General features: G+C 40.2%; 1 protein-coding gene across 1 annotated transcript in view; it reads right to left on the bottom strand.

Moving 5' to 3' along the window:
* LOC124593759 (zinc finger protein 345-like) overlaps positions 1-22536 on the bottom strand; it is a 192070-nt gene that overhangs the window by 62716 nt on the left and 106818 nt on the right. The window contains exon 4 of the mRNA XM_047132110.1: positions 16885-17164. Within this exon, the coding sequence (XP_046988066.1) occupies positions 16885-17164 (280 nt within the window). The remainder of the gene's footprint in view (positions 1-16884; positions 17165-22536) is intronic.

Below are 22536 nucleotides of genomic sequence, written 5' to 3'. Positions count from 1 at the left end.
AACTTAAGCTAACCTCCCCTAAGAAATGTGTACAAACCCAATCATGAGATTTATTTAACAGGTTGCAAATACAAAACTCATAGAAAACACTGTTATTACCACCCATCTGAAAGATATGCAAAACCCATACAAGATGTGCCAAGGTATACTTGCATAATACGCTTACATGTTATGTCATTGGATATACCCAACAATATCTTAATGTTGATCAGATTTCTTAACAGACATTTCATATTTCACTTTAACAACTAAAACCTTTTTGTTGTCTTCCATCGTACACTTCTTTACTCCTTACTACCTACAATATCAAGAGCACACAAAGCAAATCACTATATTATTAAAACATTATATAAATAAGACCAGTACAAAAAGGTAGGTCCCTCTGTTACGCAACTTTGGAGTAAGCCTAAAAACCAACAGTATTCTAAGAAACCTAAGGTCTTTTAAGATGTCAACACAGTGCTAGGAAAGTCTGAGAAATTACAACAGTATTCTACCTCTGTAGAAATCATCAACTACACCTCCTTCCTCAGAAGGTTACCCCCTAATAACTATCCAGTTTTCACAATAATAGGCCCTAAATATATCTCCAGTCTCCTTCCTTTAGGTGTAGATCCTATTTTCTTTGATACACCTACCCTATTCATAACACCATTTATACATAGGGGTACAGTATCCTGTTTAATATTAAACACATACGTCTCTAAGATAACTTATTCCTACTCTATTTAGAACCCAGACCTAATTATTGAGCTTTCTTACATGGTATCCCTTAAATATACTCTCCTGCTTCCACAGAACATGGCTAATGTTTAATTTGCTTACTATAAACATATTGTGCTGCTGTGGTTCTTAGTTACTCTGTTTGGATCTTACCTGGATGTTAGCTTGTCATTTGACTACTATATCAGGTCCTTTTCTTCCTCTGAAATTCTTAAGTCTGTTTTCAAATGCCCATTTTTACAAAGGAAAACTCAGGTGACTTGCCCAATTTAATTCTTGTACAATTGAAAAGATGAATGAAACAAGTATAAGCACCAGTGTTGTCGAGGAACAGCTGAAATTGTTAAAATGGAACAATGGAATGCCTGTCAGACACTATATTGAATTTGCGGTTGAGTGCCCAGTAGTTGGAGGAAAGCACAGGTAACACCCATCGACATGAAGGGTCATAGAAGTGAGCAACAAAACTACCGTCCAATATCTTTGACACCGATTTGTTGTATAATCTTAAAACATAATTTGAGCTCAAACATAATGAAGTATCTTGAATAGAATGGCCTCCTTCACACCAATCAGTATGGACTCCAAAAACGTTCATGTGAAATCCAACTCAAACTTTTCTAAGATAACATACTGAAAGCTTTGGATCAAGGCAGTCCGGTAGAGGCAGTATTTCTTGATTTCTGAAAAGTATTTGACTCAGTGACACACCTACACTTATTGTCAAATGTTCAATCATCATCAGATGAAGGAGTAACTTCAGGTGTGCCACAGGAAAGTGTGTTGGGAACCTTGCTGTTCATGTTGTACATTAATGACTTCATGCACAACATTAATAATAATCTCAGACTTTTGGCATGCAGTTCTCTATAATGAAGTACTGTCTGAGAGATGCTGTATAAATACACAGTCAGATCTTGATAAGATTATAAACTGATGCAAAGATTGGCAACTTGTTTTAAATGTTCAAAAACATGAAACTGTGCATTTCACAAAATGGAAAAAAACATAGCATACTATAACTGTAATTTCAATGAGTCACAGTTGGAACTGGTCAACTCGTACAAATACCTGAGTGTAACACTTCCTAAGGATATGAAATGGAATGATCACATTGGCTCAGTTGTGGATAAAGCAAGTGGTAGACTTTGGTTTATTGGTAGAATACTAGGGAAGTGCAATCAATCTACAAAGGAGATTGCTTACAAATCACTCACTCATGTGACCAGTTACAGAATAATTCTTAAGTGTGTGGATAAAGCGGGTGGTAGACTTTGGTTTATTGGTAAAATACTAGGGAAGTGCAATCAATCTACAAAGGAGATTGCTTACAAATCACTCACTCATGTGACCAGTTATAGAATATTTCTTACGTGTGAGGGACCCATACCAAATAGGACTAATAGGGGATAGTTAACATACACAGAGAAGGGCAGCACAAATGGTCACAGGTTTGTCTGACCTGTGGGAGTGTGTTCAAGAGACGCTGAAGTAACTGAATTGCCAAACTCTTGAAGACAGACGTAAACTGTCTAGAAAAATTATACTAACAAAATTTCAAGAAATGGCTTTAAATGGTGACTCTAGGATATTGCTCACATAGGGATCATGAGGTAAAGATTAGAATAATTATAGCATGCACAGAGGCATTCAAACTATCATTCTTCCTGTGCTCCATGTGCGAATGGAACAGAAAGAAACCCGAATAACTGGTACAATGGGATATAGCCTCTGCCAAGCATTTTGTTGTGGTTTGCAGAGTATGGATGAAGATATATCATTTTATAGTAACATAGCTGTTATGAGAAATTGCATAAAAAATTACCTGAAATATTACTTAATAAACTTACTGAAACACCCCACCCTCCTTCTCACACTATGAGTAGTATGACCTGCAATAGAGTGAGTGAGTTTAGAGCTGCCATCAAATAAAATGAGGCAACAGACACATGAAGTGGGAAAGGGGGGGAGGGGGGGGGGAGATAAAGAAAAAGAAAAAAAGGAAACCTATCTCAACAAAAACGGAAAAAAAACTTTGTGAAACAAAGAGGAAGTTATACAACTAAAATGAAAAGATTAGAGAGAAAAAATGTCACCTGTATAAAAATAGTTTGTATTTGCTGAGTACAATGAATAATAAAAATTTAATATCCCCACCAACCAACATTATCGAGCAGGGGTCAGAGGAACAGCAGTTACCCTCTGTCAGGTACTAGCAGGGCTGCCATTGCTGGATCACATGAGTGAGCCCTATTGCAACCTACCACACCATATGAGCTTTTTCAATTCTCACCAAGCTGCTATTAGAAAACTGATTCTGTTTTGGATTGTGACTTACTGGCTTTCGTAATCGGTGTTTGTTCAGTGCTCCACTCATGACAACCTTGGCTTTCTTTCGGGATTATGCTTTTGTATCTGCAGCAGACACTTTAGTGGCAATGAGTTCTTACCCTCTCATGTTTATGATGATGTGTTTGCCTCCAATTCCTATGTTACGGACCACAACTCTGACTGCAACAGCTGTCACTGCAGCAGCAGAAGAGACAGTTTGCTGCTCAAGAGCAACTGCACAGAGTAGCATGCCACTCCTCTCCAGCTCATGTTTCAGTGGAAACAACCACACCAGTTGGTGGCCATGGCTTTGCCCCCACTACAACCATTCATTGCAGACAACAAGTATGCAGAGATTTGAGATATCTAATTCTGTTGTTTTCAATTCCACTGTTGATACAAGGTAGTGGAGAAACTGAAAGCATTCTTGGACCCTTGTGATTTGTCTTTCAATGATCTCTGTGCTCTGTTAACCAAATACTAGTCAGCAGATGCACCTGGCTATGGATACTTTCCAGTTTCACCAGTGTTGTACGCAATGTGGACAGTCATATGAAGCAAGGGTTGCTGATTTGCAGGTGCAATTTTCAGAGCCAGAACTATAATGTTTCATATGCAGAACTGTCGATTCAAGAATGACTATGCGTCTTGCCCCTGACAGGGAGGTTACTGTAAATGTCTGGTCTTGGCGATACGCTTCACATTGCTAAATCTTTTGAGAATGCTTCAGTGGCTTGGCAGGCTTTTACATAAGACTTTACTGTTTCCTAAGATGTTAATTGCCATCACACTCAGTGGTCAACTGATAATTCCAATTCATCATCCTATACTTCTGCCTCCAAATCTCACCCGACTTCATAGGCATTCAGATCGCCAGCATCTCATGAGAGACTTTAAGTGCATAAATTATTCTACTCCCTCCTCAGCATCAATGGACTTTTTTTGTAGAGTTAATAGGATGAGTCAGCAATGTCCATCCCTCCTCAAGTGTTGAGACATATGTCACCAGAGTTGAAAAAGCTTCAATATTTCTGACTGTAATAGTTAGCAAAAGAAAAGCCACTGCTTGTATCATTCAGCGCATTGTGGGTCTTTGGCAAGTGCGGTCACCTAGATGTTGTGTGTCAACAAGCAGCCCACCAGCTGTGGGGTGAGCCACAGGGTGAAAACAACAAGGCAGCTCATGTTGTCACAGCAGTGGAGCAGGCAGGTCCCCTACCACTGTGAAAGCTTGCAGTGTAGTTGAGGCTGTGTGGCCAGCCTGCGGAATTCAAGCTGCAGATCGGCGTTGCAGTGTCTTTAATCAACGATGATACATATAACTGTCTCAGTTCACCTCTGCTGCAATGAGACCTGTGCTGGGTCCTGTCTTACTGTCACTGTGGTGTTTCTCTCCTCGGAGAAATGTCGCTGGCAGCTAAATACAAAAATAGTTGAACGCATTCTAATCTTCCATGGTTTGTGCTCCCCTACTGCCACTAACAGCTACAGCTTGGATGCTTTCACCAGCTTTGGGTTCAAAATAAAGGACCAAGTTAATTTACTGTCAGAAACAGTACTGTTTTCTGATCTGGATGTTCTATGCTCTTCCTGTTAGCAGATGTTTAAACGTTTCCCTTAAGCCTTCTGCAGTGCCTAAGTTTTACCCCAACCAACTGCTTTCATTTGCAGTACATGACGTGAAACTTGCACGGCATAAGGACCATGGTATTACTTCTCCACTTTCTGTCCGTCAATGTTTGATGTTCTCAATGGTCATTAAAAATCCTAATGGTTTTTTATGCATTTATGGTAATTTTAATTTCACCATCAACTCCTAGCAGTCTAATATCACTATCAACTACCAGCGGTCTAACATCTTCACCACTTGCCTTGTCCGGAGGAGCTATTGGCGAGACTGACTGAGGGCCACGAAGTTGCTTGTCTCAAATACACTATTTGGCTTTTATCCATACAATCACTTACCATTTGTGACTGCGAATGCACCCACTATTTTTCAAAAGCATCTGGAACAGTTGATTGATGATATCCTACACTGTGTGAATTATTTGGACAACATTATTGTTATGGTGCTGACTTATGCGGAACATACCAGAATCTTGAATCCCTATTTAGATGAGTCCAAGAAAATGGCTTGCACTGCTGGTTGAAAAGTGTAAATTCTTTGCCTCTAACATCAACTACGTCCGCTACGTTCTTACTCACACAGGCATTGCACCTATGCATGACTACATCGGCACAATCATAAAGATGCTGGCACCAACCCTTCAGCTTTAGGTAGTACATCTATACCTATTACAGTTAAGTCACAATGAATGTCAGTATCTGAAACTGTACTTCATCATTAAAAATAAATATATATATAAGGCAAAGACAGGCCTGTGATGAAAATGACAATAGTCTATGACTTCTCATTGTCTTGATTCTATAACTGCTTACTACTTACACATTAGTGTTTAAGTAATGTAATGTTACATATATGAAGGCGTGCTAATCAGCCACCCAGAGTTGGTATGAGGTAAGGTGAATTTGTTGTAAGGCTGAACACTACAGGCCCAGTGCTCAGGGTGCACTGCAGCCAACCCGGCTAGGTAGCTGTTAAGGGCCAGCCAGGTACAAAGGTGAGCAATGTCACTGGAAATGGGAAAAATCCCAGAAGGAAAGCTGGACAATGGTCATACGCTTAACAAAATATGGAATGCAACAGCAATGGTGGACTCTGAGACAAGCTGAAAGATGGCTCCTTACAGCTCTTTGAAATTCGACAGTAATTCACAGAGAAATATTAAAGCAAATCTGAATACATCTGCGACCTCAGAAAAATGAGGCACATCCAATGACATAATGATACTTCCAGTATCTTTAAAACAACAAAAGTTAGTAACTTAAAGTGACTAAAAATTTAGACAACGAACCTCTGAATTACCAGCTTTAAATGTTTCACACAATTTCAACAAATGACATCTCAGATGATAGCATTGTCCTGTAACTTTCATCCCTGAATGCAACATATCTGTAGCTATTTTATTTCTTGATTTATTACATTTTTATGTCTTTTTATTATGCAAATGCTTGCCAGAGCATCATATTCCCTACAATAATGATGCAGCATGAACAATCCTTGTCTTAAAATAATAGTGTATTTTATTTCTGGAGAAAATAATATATTATGCAAAGATCACTCCTCAAGCGGCACAGATCGCACACCTCCTAATCAGCTGTGCAAATTCCTTGTCACCAGACTTTTCAGTTCCTTCAGCATGATTTCAATGTGGCTCTCTATTTCATGCCATACATGTTGGGCCTACCGTTGATGTTGGCACTGGGTGCATACCAGTACAGCATTGCAGCAGTTTTCTGTCAAAAACTGTCAGATGATTCTGAGCGTCTCATTGCCTTTACCTCCAAAATGTTAAATGTTGCACAGATCCTAGATACAAGAGGTGGTTTCACGATTGATTATGGAGTCGAGAAATTACATGTGTATTTGTATGGCAACAAATTCCACCTGCTGACTGTTTGGGCATTTCCTTGTTTGGACATTGTTCGAAGCTCCCACACAATACAGTGCAGTGTCTTCAAGCAAAGGGCAATGTTCTTGAGTAGGTATCACCATCAAAACCATTTTCACCCCACCACTCAACATGTCAATGAAGACGCACTGTCCCTCCGTCTTTTGACACCATTGCAGAATTTGGTTGCCAGGAAACTGTGTTTTGTCCTTCATCAATACGTACCAACAAACCTGTTTGAATTCCCACTGATGGTGCATGAAGTATCCTCTGCATTGTACTATGACCAATTCCTTAGGAAGGTTACGTCAGCAGTCCAGAAAGGGCAGGCAGTGCATGTTTCTCATCGTGTCAACCCAGCTTTTTGCAGTTATTTCGCACTGCACTACTAGCTCAATGCCATGCAGTGTGTCTTCACAATTATTTCACACTGCACTACCAGCTCACTGCCACACAGAGTGTCTTACTTATTTATTTTATTTTATTTATTTATTTATTTATTTACACATCAAGTTCCACAGGACCAAATTGAGGAGCAAATCTCCAAGATCATGGAACACGTCAGTACATGAATTTACAACATAAAAGTAATAACAGATAAAAATAAAATGTTTATGAACCTGAAAAAAGTCAAGTCATAAGTTTAATTAAACGCAATAAAAATAAAACAAAAATCAGCCAAAATTTTCAAGGAACTCCTCGACAGAACAGAAGGAGTGACACATGGGGGAGCTCTTCAGTTTAAATTTGAAAGCGTGTGGATTACACAGGCCAACAATGGAAAAACCTTTTTGCTGATAATACCTTATTCTTATGTTTTATAGGGTGGGAAATCCAAATGTGATACTCAAAAAACTGTATCACCCACCGTTTCTTCACATTTTACAATTAAATTCATGAAATAAATCTATTTTTTAAAGAATTTAACAGCTTTTATACAGTTACAATAATTTAAAAAGGAGGTGTAATGAATGTAGATGATGTTGGTAGCACTGCTGAAAAACATCTGCTGGCAAAAAAAGGTCAATTCTGCTTTTGTGTTAACAGATGGTGTTTTGCTTTCTGACAACCTAACCTCACTTTCCCGTTTCCTGTACATTTGCTTAGTACAATGTCTAATCGTGGTTGTAAAAACTCGGCTGACAGTTTTTGTTATATTTGTGGTGAATTTGTGATTAAAAAACACCAAAGAAACATTACAGACTATGTGAAAAAGGTTTATCCATCATACTTTGGATCTAAACTTGGTGATCAAGATATATCTTGGCTGCTGCACAAGGTATGTTATGTGTGTGTTGCAGATATGAGAAAATGGCCCAAAAAGGAGAAAAAAGCCTTTAGATTTGCTATTCCTATGATATGGAGGGAGCCAAGAAATCATTCTGATAATTGCTACTTTTGCAGTGTTGATATTACTGGTCATAATTTGAAAAACAAGAAGGTAATAAGCGACCCTAACCTTCTGTCTGCCATCCAACCAGTAGGGCATCATGTAGATCTGCCAGTTCCTGAGCCACCAGATGATTTAAATTCTATTCCAACAGAAGTACCTTCTGATGTACGATCTGATTTAGATGAACCAGATGAGGATGAATTCTATTGTAAAACAGAAAATCTGGCACCCAAATTTACTCAGACTGAGCTTAACGACTTGGTTAGGGGTCTGGGATTGAAGAAAAAGAAAGTTGAATTGCTTGGCTCTAGATTAAAAGAAAAGAACTTATTGGCAGTTGGAACCAGCATATACATGTATAAAAGAGAGAGCAGCAATTTTCCAAGTTTTTTCAACAAGAAGGTGATTTAGTGTACTGCTCAGACATTCCCAGTCTAGTGAATGAGTTTGATACTGAATACAAAAAGGAAGACTGGAGGCTGTTTATTGAGTCATCCAAAACTAGTTTAAATGCTGTTTTATTACACAATGGTAACATGTATGCATCTATACCTGGTGGACATTCTGTACATATGAAAGAAAGCTTTGAAAACCTAGAAATGGAGCTAAATAAAATAGGCTATTCTGCTGATGGTTGGATGATACGTGGCGACCTAAAAGTAACATGCATGCTCCTTGGTCAGCAAGGTGGCTATACCAAATTTCCATGTTTCTTGTGTGAATAGGACATTAGGGCTAGGGATCAACACTGGTGCAGAAAGAACTGCCCTGTGAGGGAGTCTTTAAAATCTGGTGAGAAGAACATTCTACACACAAACCTTGTAGATCCAAAAAAATACTTCTACCAAAAGTTTCCACACCTTTCAGAAGCTAAACTAAAAGAAGACGTCTTTGTCAACCCGACATTTGAAAACCGATGTTTGATATTAACTTTGAATCCACAATGTCCTTAAATGAGAAAGAAGCATGGGTATCATTCAAGCAAGTTGATACAAAGTTCTTAGGACATGAAAAAGACCCAGAATATGTTTCCATTACAGCTACAATGTTATAAAGGTTAAAACTTTAGGATGTTTAATGAGCCTGAAAGTTCACTTTTTGAACAGTCACCTTGATTACTTCCCGGGCAATATGGTTGATGTTAGTGAGGAGCAAGGAGAGTGTTTTTACAAGGACAATAAAGTGATGGAAAAACGCTACCAAGGCTGCTGGAACACCAACATAATGGGGGGCTACTGTTGGTCACTTCACCGAGAAGTTCAGCAAGCGACACATCATAGAAAAAGCTACAAAAGAAGCTTCAAAGAAAAAAGAGAAAGAAAATACAAACCAATTCCAGCTGGCAAGTGAAATCTCTATTAATACATATCATTGTTTTAAGTAGCTTACTGTAAATGCAAACCAAGCTTATGTTGGAACAAAGCATTTCATTATCCCATAGAATTTTTAGACTATATAATAAGAAGTGTATTGCTCGAAAACTATGGGTGATACAAAAAAAAAACTAAGGCTAGATTTGGATTCAGTTCATAAAAATCTATAAAGATAAGATATCAAAGTAAAAAAAGTTTTTCTGTTTTTCGTTGGCCTGTGTTACTGCTAAGATTTTTGAATTCTAGTGGTAGCTTATTGAAAATGTATGCAGCAGTGTTCTGCACACCTTTCTGTACAGGAGTTAAGGATGTCCGCTCGAAATGAAGGTTTAATTTTTGTAGAGTATTAACCAAGTGAAAGCTGCTTATTCTTGGGAATAAGCTAATTTTCTTAACAAAAATGACAGTAAGGAATATATATATATATATATATATATATATATATATATATATATATATATATTCCTTACTGTCATTTTTGTTAAGAAAATTAGCTTATTCCCAAGAATAAGCAGCTTTCACTTGGTTAATACTCTACAAAAATTAAACCTTCATTTCGAGCGGACATCCTTAACTCCTGTACAGAAAGGTATATATATATATATATATATATATATATATATATATATATATATATATATATATATATATATATATATAGAAAGGAAGTGCTCCATCGCAGCGAGGCCCTGGACGTGCGGGATATTTGTGTATAAGGAAGTGGCATCAATGGTTACAAGGATGGTTTCTGGGGGTAACGGATTGGGTAAGGATTCCAGGCGTTCGAGAAAGTGGTTGGTGTCTTTGATGAAGGATGGGAGACTGCACGTAATGGGTTGAAGGTGTTGATCTACGTAGGCAGAGATACGTTCTGTGGGGGCTTGGTAACCAGCTACAATGGGACGGCCAGGATGATTGCGTTTGTGAATTTTAGGAAGAAGGTAGAAGGTAGGGGTGCGGGGTGTCGGTGGGGTCAGGAGGTTGATGGAGTCAGGTGAAAGGTTTTGTAGGGGGCCTAAGGTTCTGAGGATTCCCTGAAGCTCTGCCTGGACATCAGGAATGGGATTACCTTGGCAAACATACAAAGTTTGCCAAGGTAATCCCATTCCTGATGTCCAGGCAGAGCTTCAGGGAATCCTCAGAACCTTAGGCCCCCTACAAAACCTTTCACCTGACTCCATCAACCTCCTGACCCCACCGACACCCCGCACCCCTACCTTCTACCTTCTTCCTAAAATTCACAAACGCAATCATCCTGGCCGTCCCATTGTAGCTGGTTACCAAGCCCCCACAGAACGTATCTCTGCCTACGTAGATCAACACCTTCAACCCATTACGTGCAGTCTCCCATCCTTCATCAAAGACACCAACCACTTTCTCGAACGCCTGGAATCCTTACCCAATCCGTTACCCCCAGAAACCATCCTTGTAACCATTGATGCCACTTCCTTATACACAAATATCCCGCACGTCCAGGGCCTCGCTGCGATGGAGCACTTCCTTTCACGCCGATCACCTGCCACCCTACCTAAAACCTCTTTCCTCATTACCTTAGCCAGCTTCATCCTGACCCACAACTTCTTCACTTTTGAAGGCCAGACATACCAGCAATTAAAGGGAACAGCCATGGGTACCAGGATGGCCCCATCGTACGCCAACCTATTCATGGGCCGCTTAGAGGAAGCCTTCTTGGTTACCCAGGCCTGCCAACCCAAAGTTTGGTACAGATTTATTGATGACATCTTCATGATCTGGACTCACAGTGAAGAAGAACTCCAGAATTTCCTCTCCAACCTCAACTCCTTTGGTTCCATCAGATTCACCTGGTCCTACTCCAAATCCCATGCCACTTTCCTTGATGTTGACCTCCACCTGTCCAATGGCCAACTTCACACGTCCGTCCACATCAAACCCACCAACAAGCAACAGTACCTCCATTACGACAGCTGCCACCCATTCCACATCAAACGGTCCCTTCCCTACAGCCTAGGTCTTCGTGGCAAACGAATCTGCTCCAGTCCGGAATCCCTGAAGCATTACACCAACAACCTGACAACAGCTTTCGCATCCCGCAACTACCCTCCCGACCTGGTACAGAAGCAAATAACCAGAGCAACTTCCTCATCCTCTCAAACCCAGAACCTCCCACAGAAGAACCACAAAAGTGCCCCACTTGTGACAGGATACTTTCCGGGACTGGATCAGATTCTGAATGTGGCTCTCCAGCAGGGATACGACTTCCTAAAATCCTGCCCAGAAATGAGATCCATCCTTCATGAAATCCTCCCCACTCCACCAAGAGTGTCTTTCCGCCGTCCACCTAACCTTCGTAACCTCTTAGTTCATCCCTATGAAATCCCCAAACCACCTTCCCTACCCTCTGGCTCCTACCCTTGTAACCGCCCCCGGTGTAAAACCTGTCCCATGCACCCTCCCACCACCACCTACTCCAGTCCTGTAACCCGGAAGGTGTACACGATCAAAGGCAGAGCCACGTGTGAAAGCACCCACGTGATCTACCAACTGACCTGCCTACACTGTGACGCATTCTATGTGGGAATGACCAGCAACAAACTGTCCATTCGCATGAATGGACACAGGCAGACAGTGTTTGTTGGTAATGAGGATCACCCTGTGGCTAAACATGCCTTGGTGCACGGCCAGCACATCTTGGCACAGTGTTACACCGTCCGGGTTATCTGGATACTTCCCACTAACACCAACCTATCCGAACTCCGGAGATGGGAACTTGCTCTTCAATATATCCTCTCTTCCCGTTATCCACCAGGCCTCAATCTCCGCTAATTTCAAGTTGCCGCCACTCATACCTCACCTGTCATTCAACAACATCTTTGCCTCTGCACTTCTGCCTCGACTGACATCTCTGCCCAAACTCTTTGTCTTTAAATATGTCTGCTTGTGTCTGTATATGTGTGGATGGATATGTGTGTTTGTGCGAGTGTATACCCGTCCTTTTTTCCCCCTAAGGTAAGTCTTTCCGCTCCCGGGATTGGAATGACTCCTTACCCTCTCCCTTAAAACCCACATCCTTTCGTCTTTCCCTCTCCTTCCCTCTTTCCTGATGAGGCAACAGTTTGTTGCGAAAGCTTGAATTTTGTGTGTATGTTTGTGTTTGTTTGTGTGTCTGTCGACCTGCCAGCACTTTCATTTGGTAAGTCACATCATCTTTGTTTTTAGATATATATTTCCTACGTGGAATGTTTCCCTCTATTATAACCATATATATATATATATATATATATATATATATATATATATATATATATATATATATATATATATGTCTGCTTGTGTCTGTGTATGTGTGGATGGATATGTGTGTGTGTGCGAGTGTATACCTGTCCTTTTTTCCCCCTAAGGTAAGTCTTTCCGCTCCCGGGATTGGAATGACTCCTTACCCTCTCCCTTAAAACCCATATCCTTTTGTCTTTCCTTCTCCTTCCCTCTTTCCTGACGAGGCAACCATTGGTTGCGAAAGCTAGAATTTTGTGTGTATGTTTGTGTTTGTTTGTGTGTCTATCGACCTGCCAGCGCTTTTGTTTGGTAAGTTTCATCATCTTTCTTTTTATATATATATATATATATATATATATATATATATATATATATATATATATATATATATATATATATATAGAGGCCAGTGTCAAAATACCCAGACTGGTGAACAGGGGTCAACAAGAGGTTTATGGACTTACACCACTTATTGCCCGAACTGCCTGTTTCTGAGCCAAAAATATCCTTTTAGAATGGGAAGAGTTACCCCAAAATATAATACCATATGACATAAGCGAATGAAAATAAGCAAAAAAGATTAATTTTCATGTTGAACGATCACTCACTTCAGATACTGTTCGAATAGTAAAAACTGCAGTATTAAGTCTCTGAACAAGATCCTGAACGTGGGCTTTCCACGACAGTTTACTAACTTTCTGAACCCCTAGAAATTTGAACTGTTCAGTTTCACTCTTCATATGCCATTCTGTGAATTTAAAATGTCAGGTTTTGTTGAATTTTGTGTTAGAAACTGTAAAAACTGGGTATTACTGTGATTCAGCTTTATTTATTTTCTACAAGCAACTTATGTCATCAACTCCACTATTTGAAACCGAGCTAATGTTGCACACAACATCCTTTATTACCAAGCTAGTGTCATCAGCAAACAGAAATATTTTAGAGTTACCCGTAATACTAGAGGGCGTGTCATTTATATAAATAAGGAACAGGAGTGGCCCCAACACTGCTCCCTGGGGCACACCCCACTTGACCATACCCCACTCACACCCCGCATAACATCCATTCTCAACACTATGAATAATGACCTTTTGCTATCTGTTCCTAAAGTAACAGGTCAACCAGTTGAGCTACTCCCCGTATTCCGTAATGGTCCAACTCCTGGAGCAATAGTTTGTGATCAACACAATGAAACGCCTTAGTTAAATCACAAAATATGCCTAGCATTCGAAACCTTTTGTTTAACCCATCCAGTACCTCACAGAGAAAAGAGACTATATCATTTTCAGTTGTTAAATGACTTCTAAGGCTGAACTGTACATTTGATAGCAAATCGTGTGATATAAAATGATCAATTATCCTTACATACACAGCCTTTTCAATAACTTTAGCAAAAACTGATGGCATAGAAATAGGTCTAAAATTGTCTACATTGTCCCTTTCTCCCTTTTTACAAAGGGGCTTTACTACTGAGTACTTTAATCGTTCAGGAAACTGGCCATTCCTAAAGGAAAAATTACAAATATAGCTAAATAAAGGGCTAACATGTGCAACACAGTAATTTAATATTCTGCTAGGCTCTCCATCATATCCATGAGAGTCCTTAGTATTCAGTGATTTAGTTATTGACTCAATCTACCTCTGTCTGTATCACAGAGGAGTATTTCAGACATCAATCTCGGAAAGGCATTTGCCAAGAAAGTTATACGATTTCCTGTAGAAACTAAATTTTTATTTCATTCACCAGCAATGCTCTGAAAATGATTGTTAAATACTGTATATATATGTGATTTATCAGTAACAGAAATATTTTTACTATGAACTGACTTCATATCGTGATGAAGGTGTAATTTTATTCTGTGAATTAGCCATTCTATTTTCATAACACATACTACACCTCCTGTGTAGTTCGCCAATTCTGGATATAGGCCATTTACGCACAGGGCACCTGCGTCTTGCCACAGGTATTCAGCCGATGTCTGGGAAGGTATGTTCAGCCAGTATCTGGGGTGGTCTTGAACAAGCTGTCGAAGGCCACAGGGGTTGTCAGTTGCCTGACGTCGCATCAGGGCACATTCGCCTACCTGTCACTGCCACCAGCTGCACCTGTGACCGCAGTCGCAGTCTGCATCCCTGCCCTTGCCGCCACCTACGACCCCTGGACTGGACACCCGAGTCACCACCAACTGGGCCTCTCAACTACTACCAGCACTTCTAGCACCACGGCTCAACGTCTGGGAAGGTATGTTCAGCCAGTGTCTGGGGTGGATTGAAGAAGCTGCCGAAGGCCACAGGGGTTGTCAGTTGCCTGACGTCGCATCAGGGCACATTCGCCTACCTGTCACTGCCACCAGCTGCACCTGTGACCGCAGTCGCAGTCTGCATCCCTGCCCTTGCCGCCACCTATGACCCCTGGACTGGACACCCGAGTCACCACCAACTGGGTCTCTCAACTACTACCAGCACTTCTAGCACCACGGCTCAACGTCTTTACCTGTGCTCCCACTCACCCATGGAAAGGTGAGGAGATCTTGGGTTGGGAACCTATGGGTGCAGAATCATTCCTCTGTCCCAACCATCTCTTACCCCAATGGCACTACAGCAATTTCATACCACAGGCACACTGCCATCCCAGCAGACCTCACCCGTGTCTCCTGCCACAGTCAGACCTAAATCGATGGGCCTAGATCTGTTGGCGGAGATGCTGCCTCTACACCCAACCATCCCTTCCAGTACCAATCATTGGCCAGTATATTTTTGGCACTACTTAGCAGTATTAGGGAGGAGGAATTTAATATTCCACCAGTGGACATTTTTGATAGTGTCAGAAGCACTGCAATATCACAGGGTACATGTGTCTGGGCACATACGTTCAGCCGACATCTAGGATGGGTCAAAGGGGGAGGACTGGGAAGTTAAAGGTCTCAGAGGTCATCAGCTGTTCAACATCAGGGGCCAGGAATTTTTGCCTGACCTGCCACTGCAACCAGCTCAGAATGTGACCGCAGTTGCAATCGCGCCTCCATCCATGTCCTCACTTCCAACCCCAAGAAAGGGCACAAGGTTTGCCACCCTCTGGATCTCTTGTCCTTTACCCAACTTCCATCTCCTTATCACCATGGGATGTCACCTCAGTGCAGCCCTTGTCCAGGCCTCCTGCAAGGGTTGAGTCGAACCCACGGTCCTAGATCTGTTGGTGGAAACTGTTGCCTCTTCACCTTCTCACCCCTACTGGTGCTGGTTTCAGCTGGGACATTTTTAGCCATACGTACCAATTTCAGGGGGAGGGATTTAAGATCCCCACCAGTGGTCATTATTGATAAGGGGTCAAAGGCACTGCAGTTTACTTCCATCAGGTGCCACCAGGGGTGCCAGTGCTGTATCACAAGGACAAGCCCAATCTCAGCCTGCTGCCCAGCTTCCATAGCACTCCATATGAGCCTTTTTGATTCTCACCTAGCTGCTTTCATGAAATAGAGAATCAGCTTACTGGCTTATGTTGCTGGTATTTATACAATGCTCCGCTCGCAACAAACTTGGTTTTGTTTCCAGATAAAACTTTCATATCTTATGATTTCTTGCCCCATCAGCATGGAGGATGTTTGAGAGGGAGTGCAAGCTATGACTAGACAAGGCTGATGAAGGAAATAAGCTATGTCCTTTCCGAAAGAACCATCTCAAGCAATTTATGTAAATCACTAAAAACCTAACTCTGGATGGCTGGATGAGGGTTCTCCCAAATGTGAGTCTAATGCAAGTAATTACAGCTGGCTTTCAAAATGTGATAAGAACATCTACTTTTGTGTGTCACTGCCAATGATACTGAGTAAACTTATGACAAAAAAGCATGATTGTTTTCAAACAGCTAGAATTCTTTTGACTAGCTAATGCTTTAACTTTTATACTCTATGGTTTGTTACAAGCATTGCACAAGTTGTTCCTTAGCAGATAAGCCAAAATAATTTCAAAAAATAGCACCTTATAGGTTCACTAAAAAAAAACACCAATTTACAGTATTATTAAAATGTGCAACACTAAAGCAAGCAAGTGCATTTGTTATCTTTTATTCTGCTTTGAGATTTTAGTGACAATATTTCTCTCCTGTCAAATTAATAACAAAAATAACAACACTATACAATAATAATAACAATAATTGGAATTCAGCCAGCAATATTTATCCTAATTGGCAAGTGCATATCTGAATTAACAAATTGATATATATATATATATTTTCCCACGTGGAATGTTTCCCTCTATTATATATAAGGAGGAGAAACATTTATATGGACGAACTGACCTGCTTATCTAGAGCAGCATTACTCTGAGGCTGGACGTGGCATCGATAGTGTCGATAGAGCTGCACAGTACTAGTGAAGCCAGCACAACATTCCTCACAGCCAATAGGAAATCCATCAACGGGAAAGTGCACTGGCCCAAGGCCAGGATGGTAGCGTCGTTTGCCACAAGGTCCACAACTCAGCACTTGACCACGGTGCTGTACCTTGCGGTGTGCCACCAGGTTACCCCAAGAGACGTAAGTGCGAGGACATAATTGACATGTGAAAAATCTGCATTCCCTAAAATAATGATTATTTTATAAGGCACTAAACTCAATATTATCATTTTTATAGTGTATGCTATTTATATACTGGCATCCTTCTACCTGTTTTTTAAAAAAATAATAAAAAAACAAAAGAAATATTTCCCTGCAAACAGAACATGGCTGAAAAACACAGGATAAACAAAGTAGAAGCACATTATATCACCTAATATCAAAAGCAAAGACTGAGTATACTGTCTAAGGGAAACACAAAGACTTTCTTGTAAACAAAGTTTTTTTATTTTTTTATCTTTATTTTTTGAGCCTTGGGTCACAGAAATGATATTATAAATGATTTCACTTGAGTCTGACCACAGTGACCAGAGACAGTGATCATGGGTGTGTGAGCTGTGCTATCCATTTCTTAATATCGTCACTATTCCATCCTGGACTTTCCATTGTTTGATTTCACCTTCTTAGAGGACCTGTTTAAAAAGAAAGGGGATGGCAAAATACATCAACAGTGAAAATAATGAGTTTTTTCTAGGCTTTCCAGAATGTAATGATACTTATATCATGTAAAGCAGTAGCCCTATCACACTACCTTGAATAATGTCAGATGCTATCTTTGGTACTGACGATCACATAGTGCACTCTGTTTACAAGAAAGCCTTCAAATGAATCACATGTTGCTTTGCATATTCTGAACGAAATCACACAGATGCAAGCTTTAGTCTGAGTGTAACGTCTCATTATCAGTGCTGTTGTTAGAGATGGTTGGTTGGAATACACCACTCACAACCTTACTGAAGCAATCTTTTCTGAGTGATTTTGGGGAATTAAACAAAAACTAAATTGGGTTGACCATTTTCTTCAGGTGACAGTTAACAGCACACACATATATATATATATATATATATGGAAAAATGCATGGCACTATGCTATCTTGTAATATGTCCAGTTTTGGTCACTGATCATTCCCACAATAGAACTACAATGATTGAAACTGGCCGTAATAAGTAAGTATTACGAGACAACACTGCCTCGTGCTTTTCTTCAAGTAAATTAGGATGGTTAGATGGAGAAATGACAGCTACTTCTTACAACTACAAGTCTAGTAGCATAATCACTATGAAACCTGTTTACATGTCAAGAGTAATATGATAAAAACACGGTTAAATGTGTCTTACAGCCTAAGACAAGTTGCTTAGAAGTGTGTTATTCTGGGCGATTTTGTAAACACTTTTTGTTGGTTATCATGACAGTAAGGAATATACATATTGTGAGGCAAACATCAAAATACCCAGACTCATGAACAGGGGTCGACAAGAGGTTCATGAACTTACAGCACTTATTGCCAAAACCGCCCGTTTCTGAGCTAAAAATATCCTTTTAGAATGGGAAGAGTTACCCCAAAATATAATACCATACAACATAAGCGAACGAAAATAAGCAAAGTAGACTAATTTTCATGTCGAACGATCACTCACTTCTGATACTGTTCAAATAGTAAAAATGGCAGTATTAAGTCTTTGAACAAGATCCTGAACGTGGGCTTTCCATGACAGCTTACTATCTATCAGAACACCTATAAATTTGAACTGTTCAGTTTCACAAATCATATGCCCATTTTGTGAAATTAAAATGTCCAGTTTTGTTGAATTGTCTGTTAGAAACTGTAAAAACTGTGTCTTACTGTGATTTAGCATTAGTTTATTTTCTACAAGCCATGAACTTAGGTCATGCACTGCACTATTTGAAACCGAGCCAATGTTGCACACAACATCCTTTATTACCAAGCTAGTGTCATCAGCAAACAGAAATATTTTAGAGATACCCGTAATACTAGAGGGCATGTTCAAAATGGTTCAAATGGCTCTGAGCACTATGGGACTCAACATCTTAGGTCATAAGTCCCCTAGAACTTAGAACTACTTAAACCTAACTAACCTAAGGACATCACACACACCCATGCCTGAGGCAGGATTCGAACCTGCGACCGTAGCAGTCCCGCGGTTCCGGACTGCAGCGCCAGAACCGCACGGCCACCGCGGCCGGCAGAGGGCATGTCATTTATATAAATAAGGAACAGGAGTGGCCCCAACACTGATCCCTGGGGCACCCCCCACGTGACAGTACACTCAGACCCCACATCACAACCGTTATCAACATTGTGCATAATGACCTTTTGCTGCCTGTTGCTAAAGTAAGAGGTGAACCAACTGTGAGCTACTCCCCGCATTCCGTAATGGTCCAACTTCTGGAGCAATATTTTGTGAACAACACAATCAAATGCCTTAGTTAAATCAAAAAATATGCCAAGCCTTCGAAACCTTTCATTTAGCCCATCCAGTACCACACAGAGAAAAGAGAATATAGCATTTTCAGTTGTTAAACTACTTCTAAAGCCGAACTGTACATTTGATAGCAAATTGTGTGATATAAAATGATGAATTATCCCTACATACACAGCCTTTTCAATAACTTTTGCAAACACTGATGGCATAGAAATAGGGTCTAAAATTACCTACATTATCCCTTTCTCCCTTTTTATAAAGCAGCTTTACTACTGAGTACTTCAATCACTCAGGAAACTGACCATTCCTAAAGGAAAAATTACAAATATGGCTAAATACAGGGCTAACATGTGCTGCACAGTACTTTAATATTCTGCTAGACATTCAATCATATTGATGACAGTCCTTAGTCTTCAGCGATTTAATTATTGACTCAATCTCCCTCTTGTCTGTATCACAGAGGAGTATTTCAGACATCAATCTTGGAAAGGTATTTGCCTAGAAAGTTATATGATTTCCTGTAGAAACTAAATTTTTATTTAATTCAACAGCAATGCTCAGAAAATGATTGTTAAATACTGTACATATATCTGATTTATCAGTAACAGAAATATTTTTACTACGAACTGACTTTATATCATCGACCTTGTGCTGCTGACCAGACACTTCCTTCACAACTGACCATATGGTTTTAATTTTATCCTGTGAATAGCTATTCTATTTGCATACCACATAATCTTTGCCTTCCTAATAACATTTTTAAGCACCTTACAATACTGTTTGTAATGGGCTACTGTAGCTTGATTGTGACTACTTCTAACATTTTGATACAATTCCCACTTTGTTCTACAAGATATCCTTATCCCACTAGTCAGCCAAGAAGCAACTCCCAAAGAGCATGAGAAATGTGTTAAGGAAAGCATTGTATTTATCATCTACGTTATCGGCACTATAAATATATTGCCACTCTTGTTCCTTGACAAGGTTTAAAAATCTCTCTATTGCTGTTGGATTAACTTTCCTACATATTTTGTAATTAAATATGACATTGGTTTGAGTACAAAAGCCTTTTAGTGTTAAAATTTGTGCATCATGGTCTGACAGGCTATTCACGCTTTTACTAACAGAATGCCCACCTAGTAATGAAGAACGAATAAAAATATTGTCTATGGCTGTGCTACTGTTCCCCTGCACCCTAGCTGGAAAAACCACAGTCTGCATCAGATCATATGAATTTAGGAGATCTACCAACATCCTTTTTTTTTTTTTTTTTTTTTGCACCATCATATACAAAATTTATATTTAAGTCACCACATATAACTAATTTCTGGTACTTCCTACAAAGCAAATCAAGAACCGTCTCTAGCTCGAGCAGAAATGCTCTGAAGTCGGAGTTAGGGGACCTATAAACAACAACAATTTGAAGTTTAGTTTCACTAAAGTCAACCGCCCTTGCACAACATTCAAATATCTGTTCAGTGCAGTGTCATGATCAACATCTATGGCCTCAAATGGAATACTGTTTTTTATGTACATAGCCACTCCCCCACCCTGTAAGGAACTTCTTGAGAAACAGCCAGCTAATCTGTATCCCGGTAAAGGAAGCCTCTGAACTGTCAAATTATTTAAGTGGTGCTCTGATATACCAATAATTTCAGAGTCAACTTCTATAAGCATTTCATTAACTTTATCTCTAATACCTCTTATATTTTGATGAAATATGCTAATTCCTTCTCTACTTGGAAACATTACATCCTCGGAAGGTGAGCCCTTAGTTAGAGGGACTTCCTTAAGCAGGTATACCTATTGGCTGACTTCAGTCTAAAAAAGGTGCAGCTCTGACACCAACTACCATAGGAATTTTTCCATGAGTGACCCCACCACCACCCACTACACTTTCACCTATACGTTTTGCCAGCCTCCCCTTCCCATATTTATTGAGGTGCAGGCCATGCCTATTGAAACCTGATCTACTGATAGACCCAACTGGGACCACTGAGATGTGACCCATGCCCTCTGTCATCAGCACCCTCCTCAGCCCCACGTTAACGCGCCTAACAGCCGCATTAAGGTGAGGCCAATCATGACGTTGAAACAGTTGCATGAAATGCACATTAGTGCCACCAGTTTGAGTAGTTATCTTTACCAGGTCACCACCTACATCATATTCCCCGTCCCTATCAAGACTGTTCCCTGCTCCACCCACTACCACTACCTGATCCTCCTTCGTAAAATTCCTAAATAACTCCCCTATGCTGTCAGTCACTTGAGCCAACCCTGCACCAGGCTTCACAATGCTGGTGACATGGCACTCACTCCCCAACACTTCCTGCAACTGCTGGCCCACACCTCTCCTGGCAACTAACCTAAGGCTCCTAATTGCTGAGGACTGCTGCATGTTCTCTACATCTACAGCTACAGCTACACAAGCCTCCTCTCCACTCAACTCTGATAGTTGGTCAAATCTATTGCATATATGCAAAGTAAAACTGTCTGAATATCTCATCTTCCTAGCTGCCTTCTTGCCAACTGCCAGTGCCCATTTCCTACCACCCTTCACCCTCCTCAACCTATCTAGTTCCTCCTTTGCGCATTGTAACTGCACCTGAAGGACACACATCTTATGCTCCTGCTCCTCTATCAATTAATTTCTACTACAGACTCTGCATTTCCAGGAGAGGATCTCACTAAAATGACCACTGGCTTCCCCACTGCATTCTCCCCAATGAAAATACTTTGAACAAATCCCACACCATAACCCACTACTCACAAACCTAGGACACAGCCCACACTTCTCACTCATCGTAAAATTTTACAGTTACTGAAAAAAAACTATACATCTACATTACCAAAGTTCAGTTACACCAGTAGAACTATTTATAGAACTAACAATAATAGTCTCGAAATTCTCTGCCTACTAAGAAAGCAACTACTTGTATTAATACTACTATACCACAGCTAATACCAATACCAACAAAACTTCACAAAATTATTATCTAAAACCAAAAAATGGAAGGCATCACTCAGTACCAGTAGTCCAGCTAGCATAATGGTTGTGTGTAGTGACTTAAAGATAATGGGGTACAATGATAAAGCAGCTCCTCATAAGAAA

Source organism: Schistocerca americana, chromosome 2 (assembly GCF_021461395.2).
Source record: "Schistocerca americana isolate TAMUIC-IGC-003095 chromosome 2, iqSchAmer2.1, whole genome shotgun sequence".
NCBI classification, from domain to species: domain Eukaryota; kingdom Metazoa; phylum Arthropoda; class Insecta; order Orthoptera; family Acrididae; genus Schistocerca; species Schistocerca americana.
The sequence above is the reverse complement of the archived record's forward strand: the minus strand, read 5'-3'. Positions and strand labels throughout refer to the sequence as shown.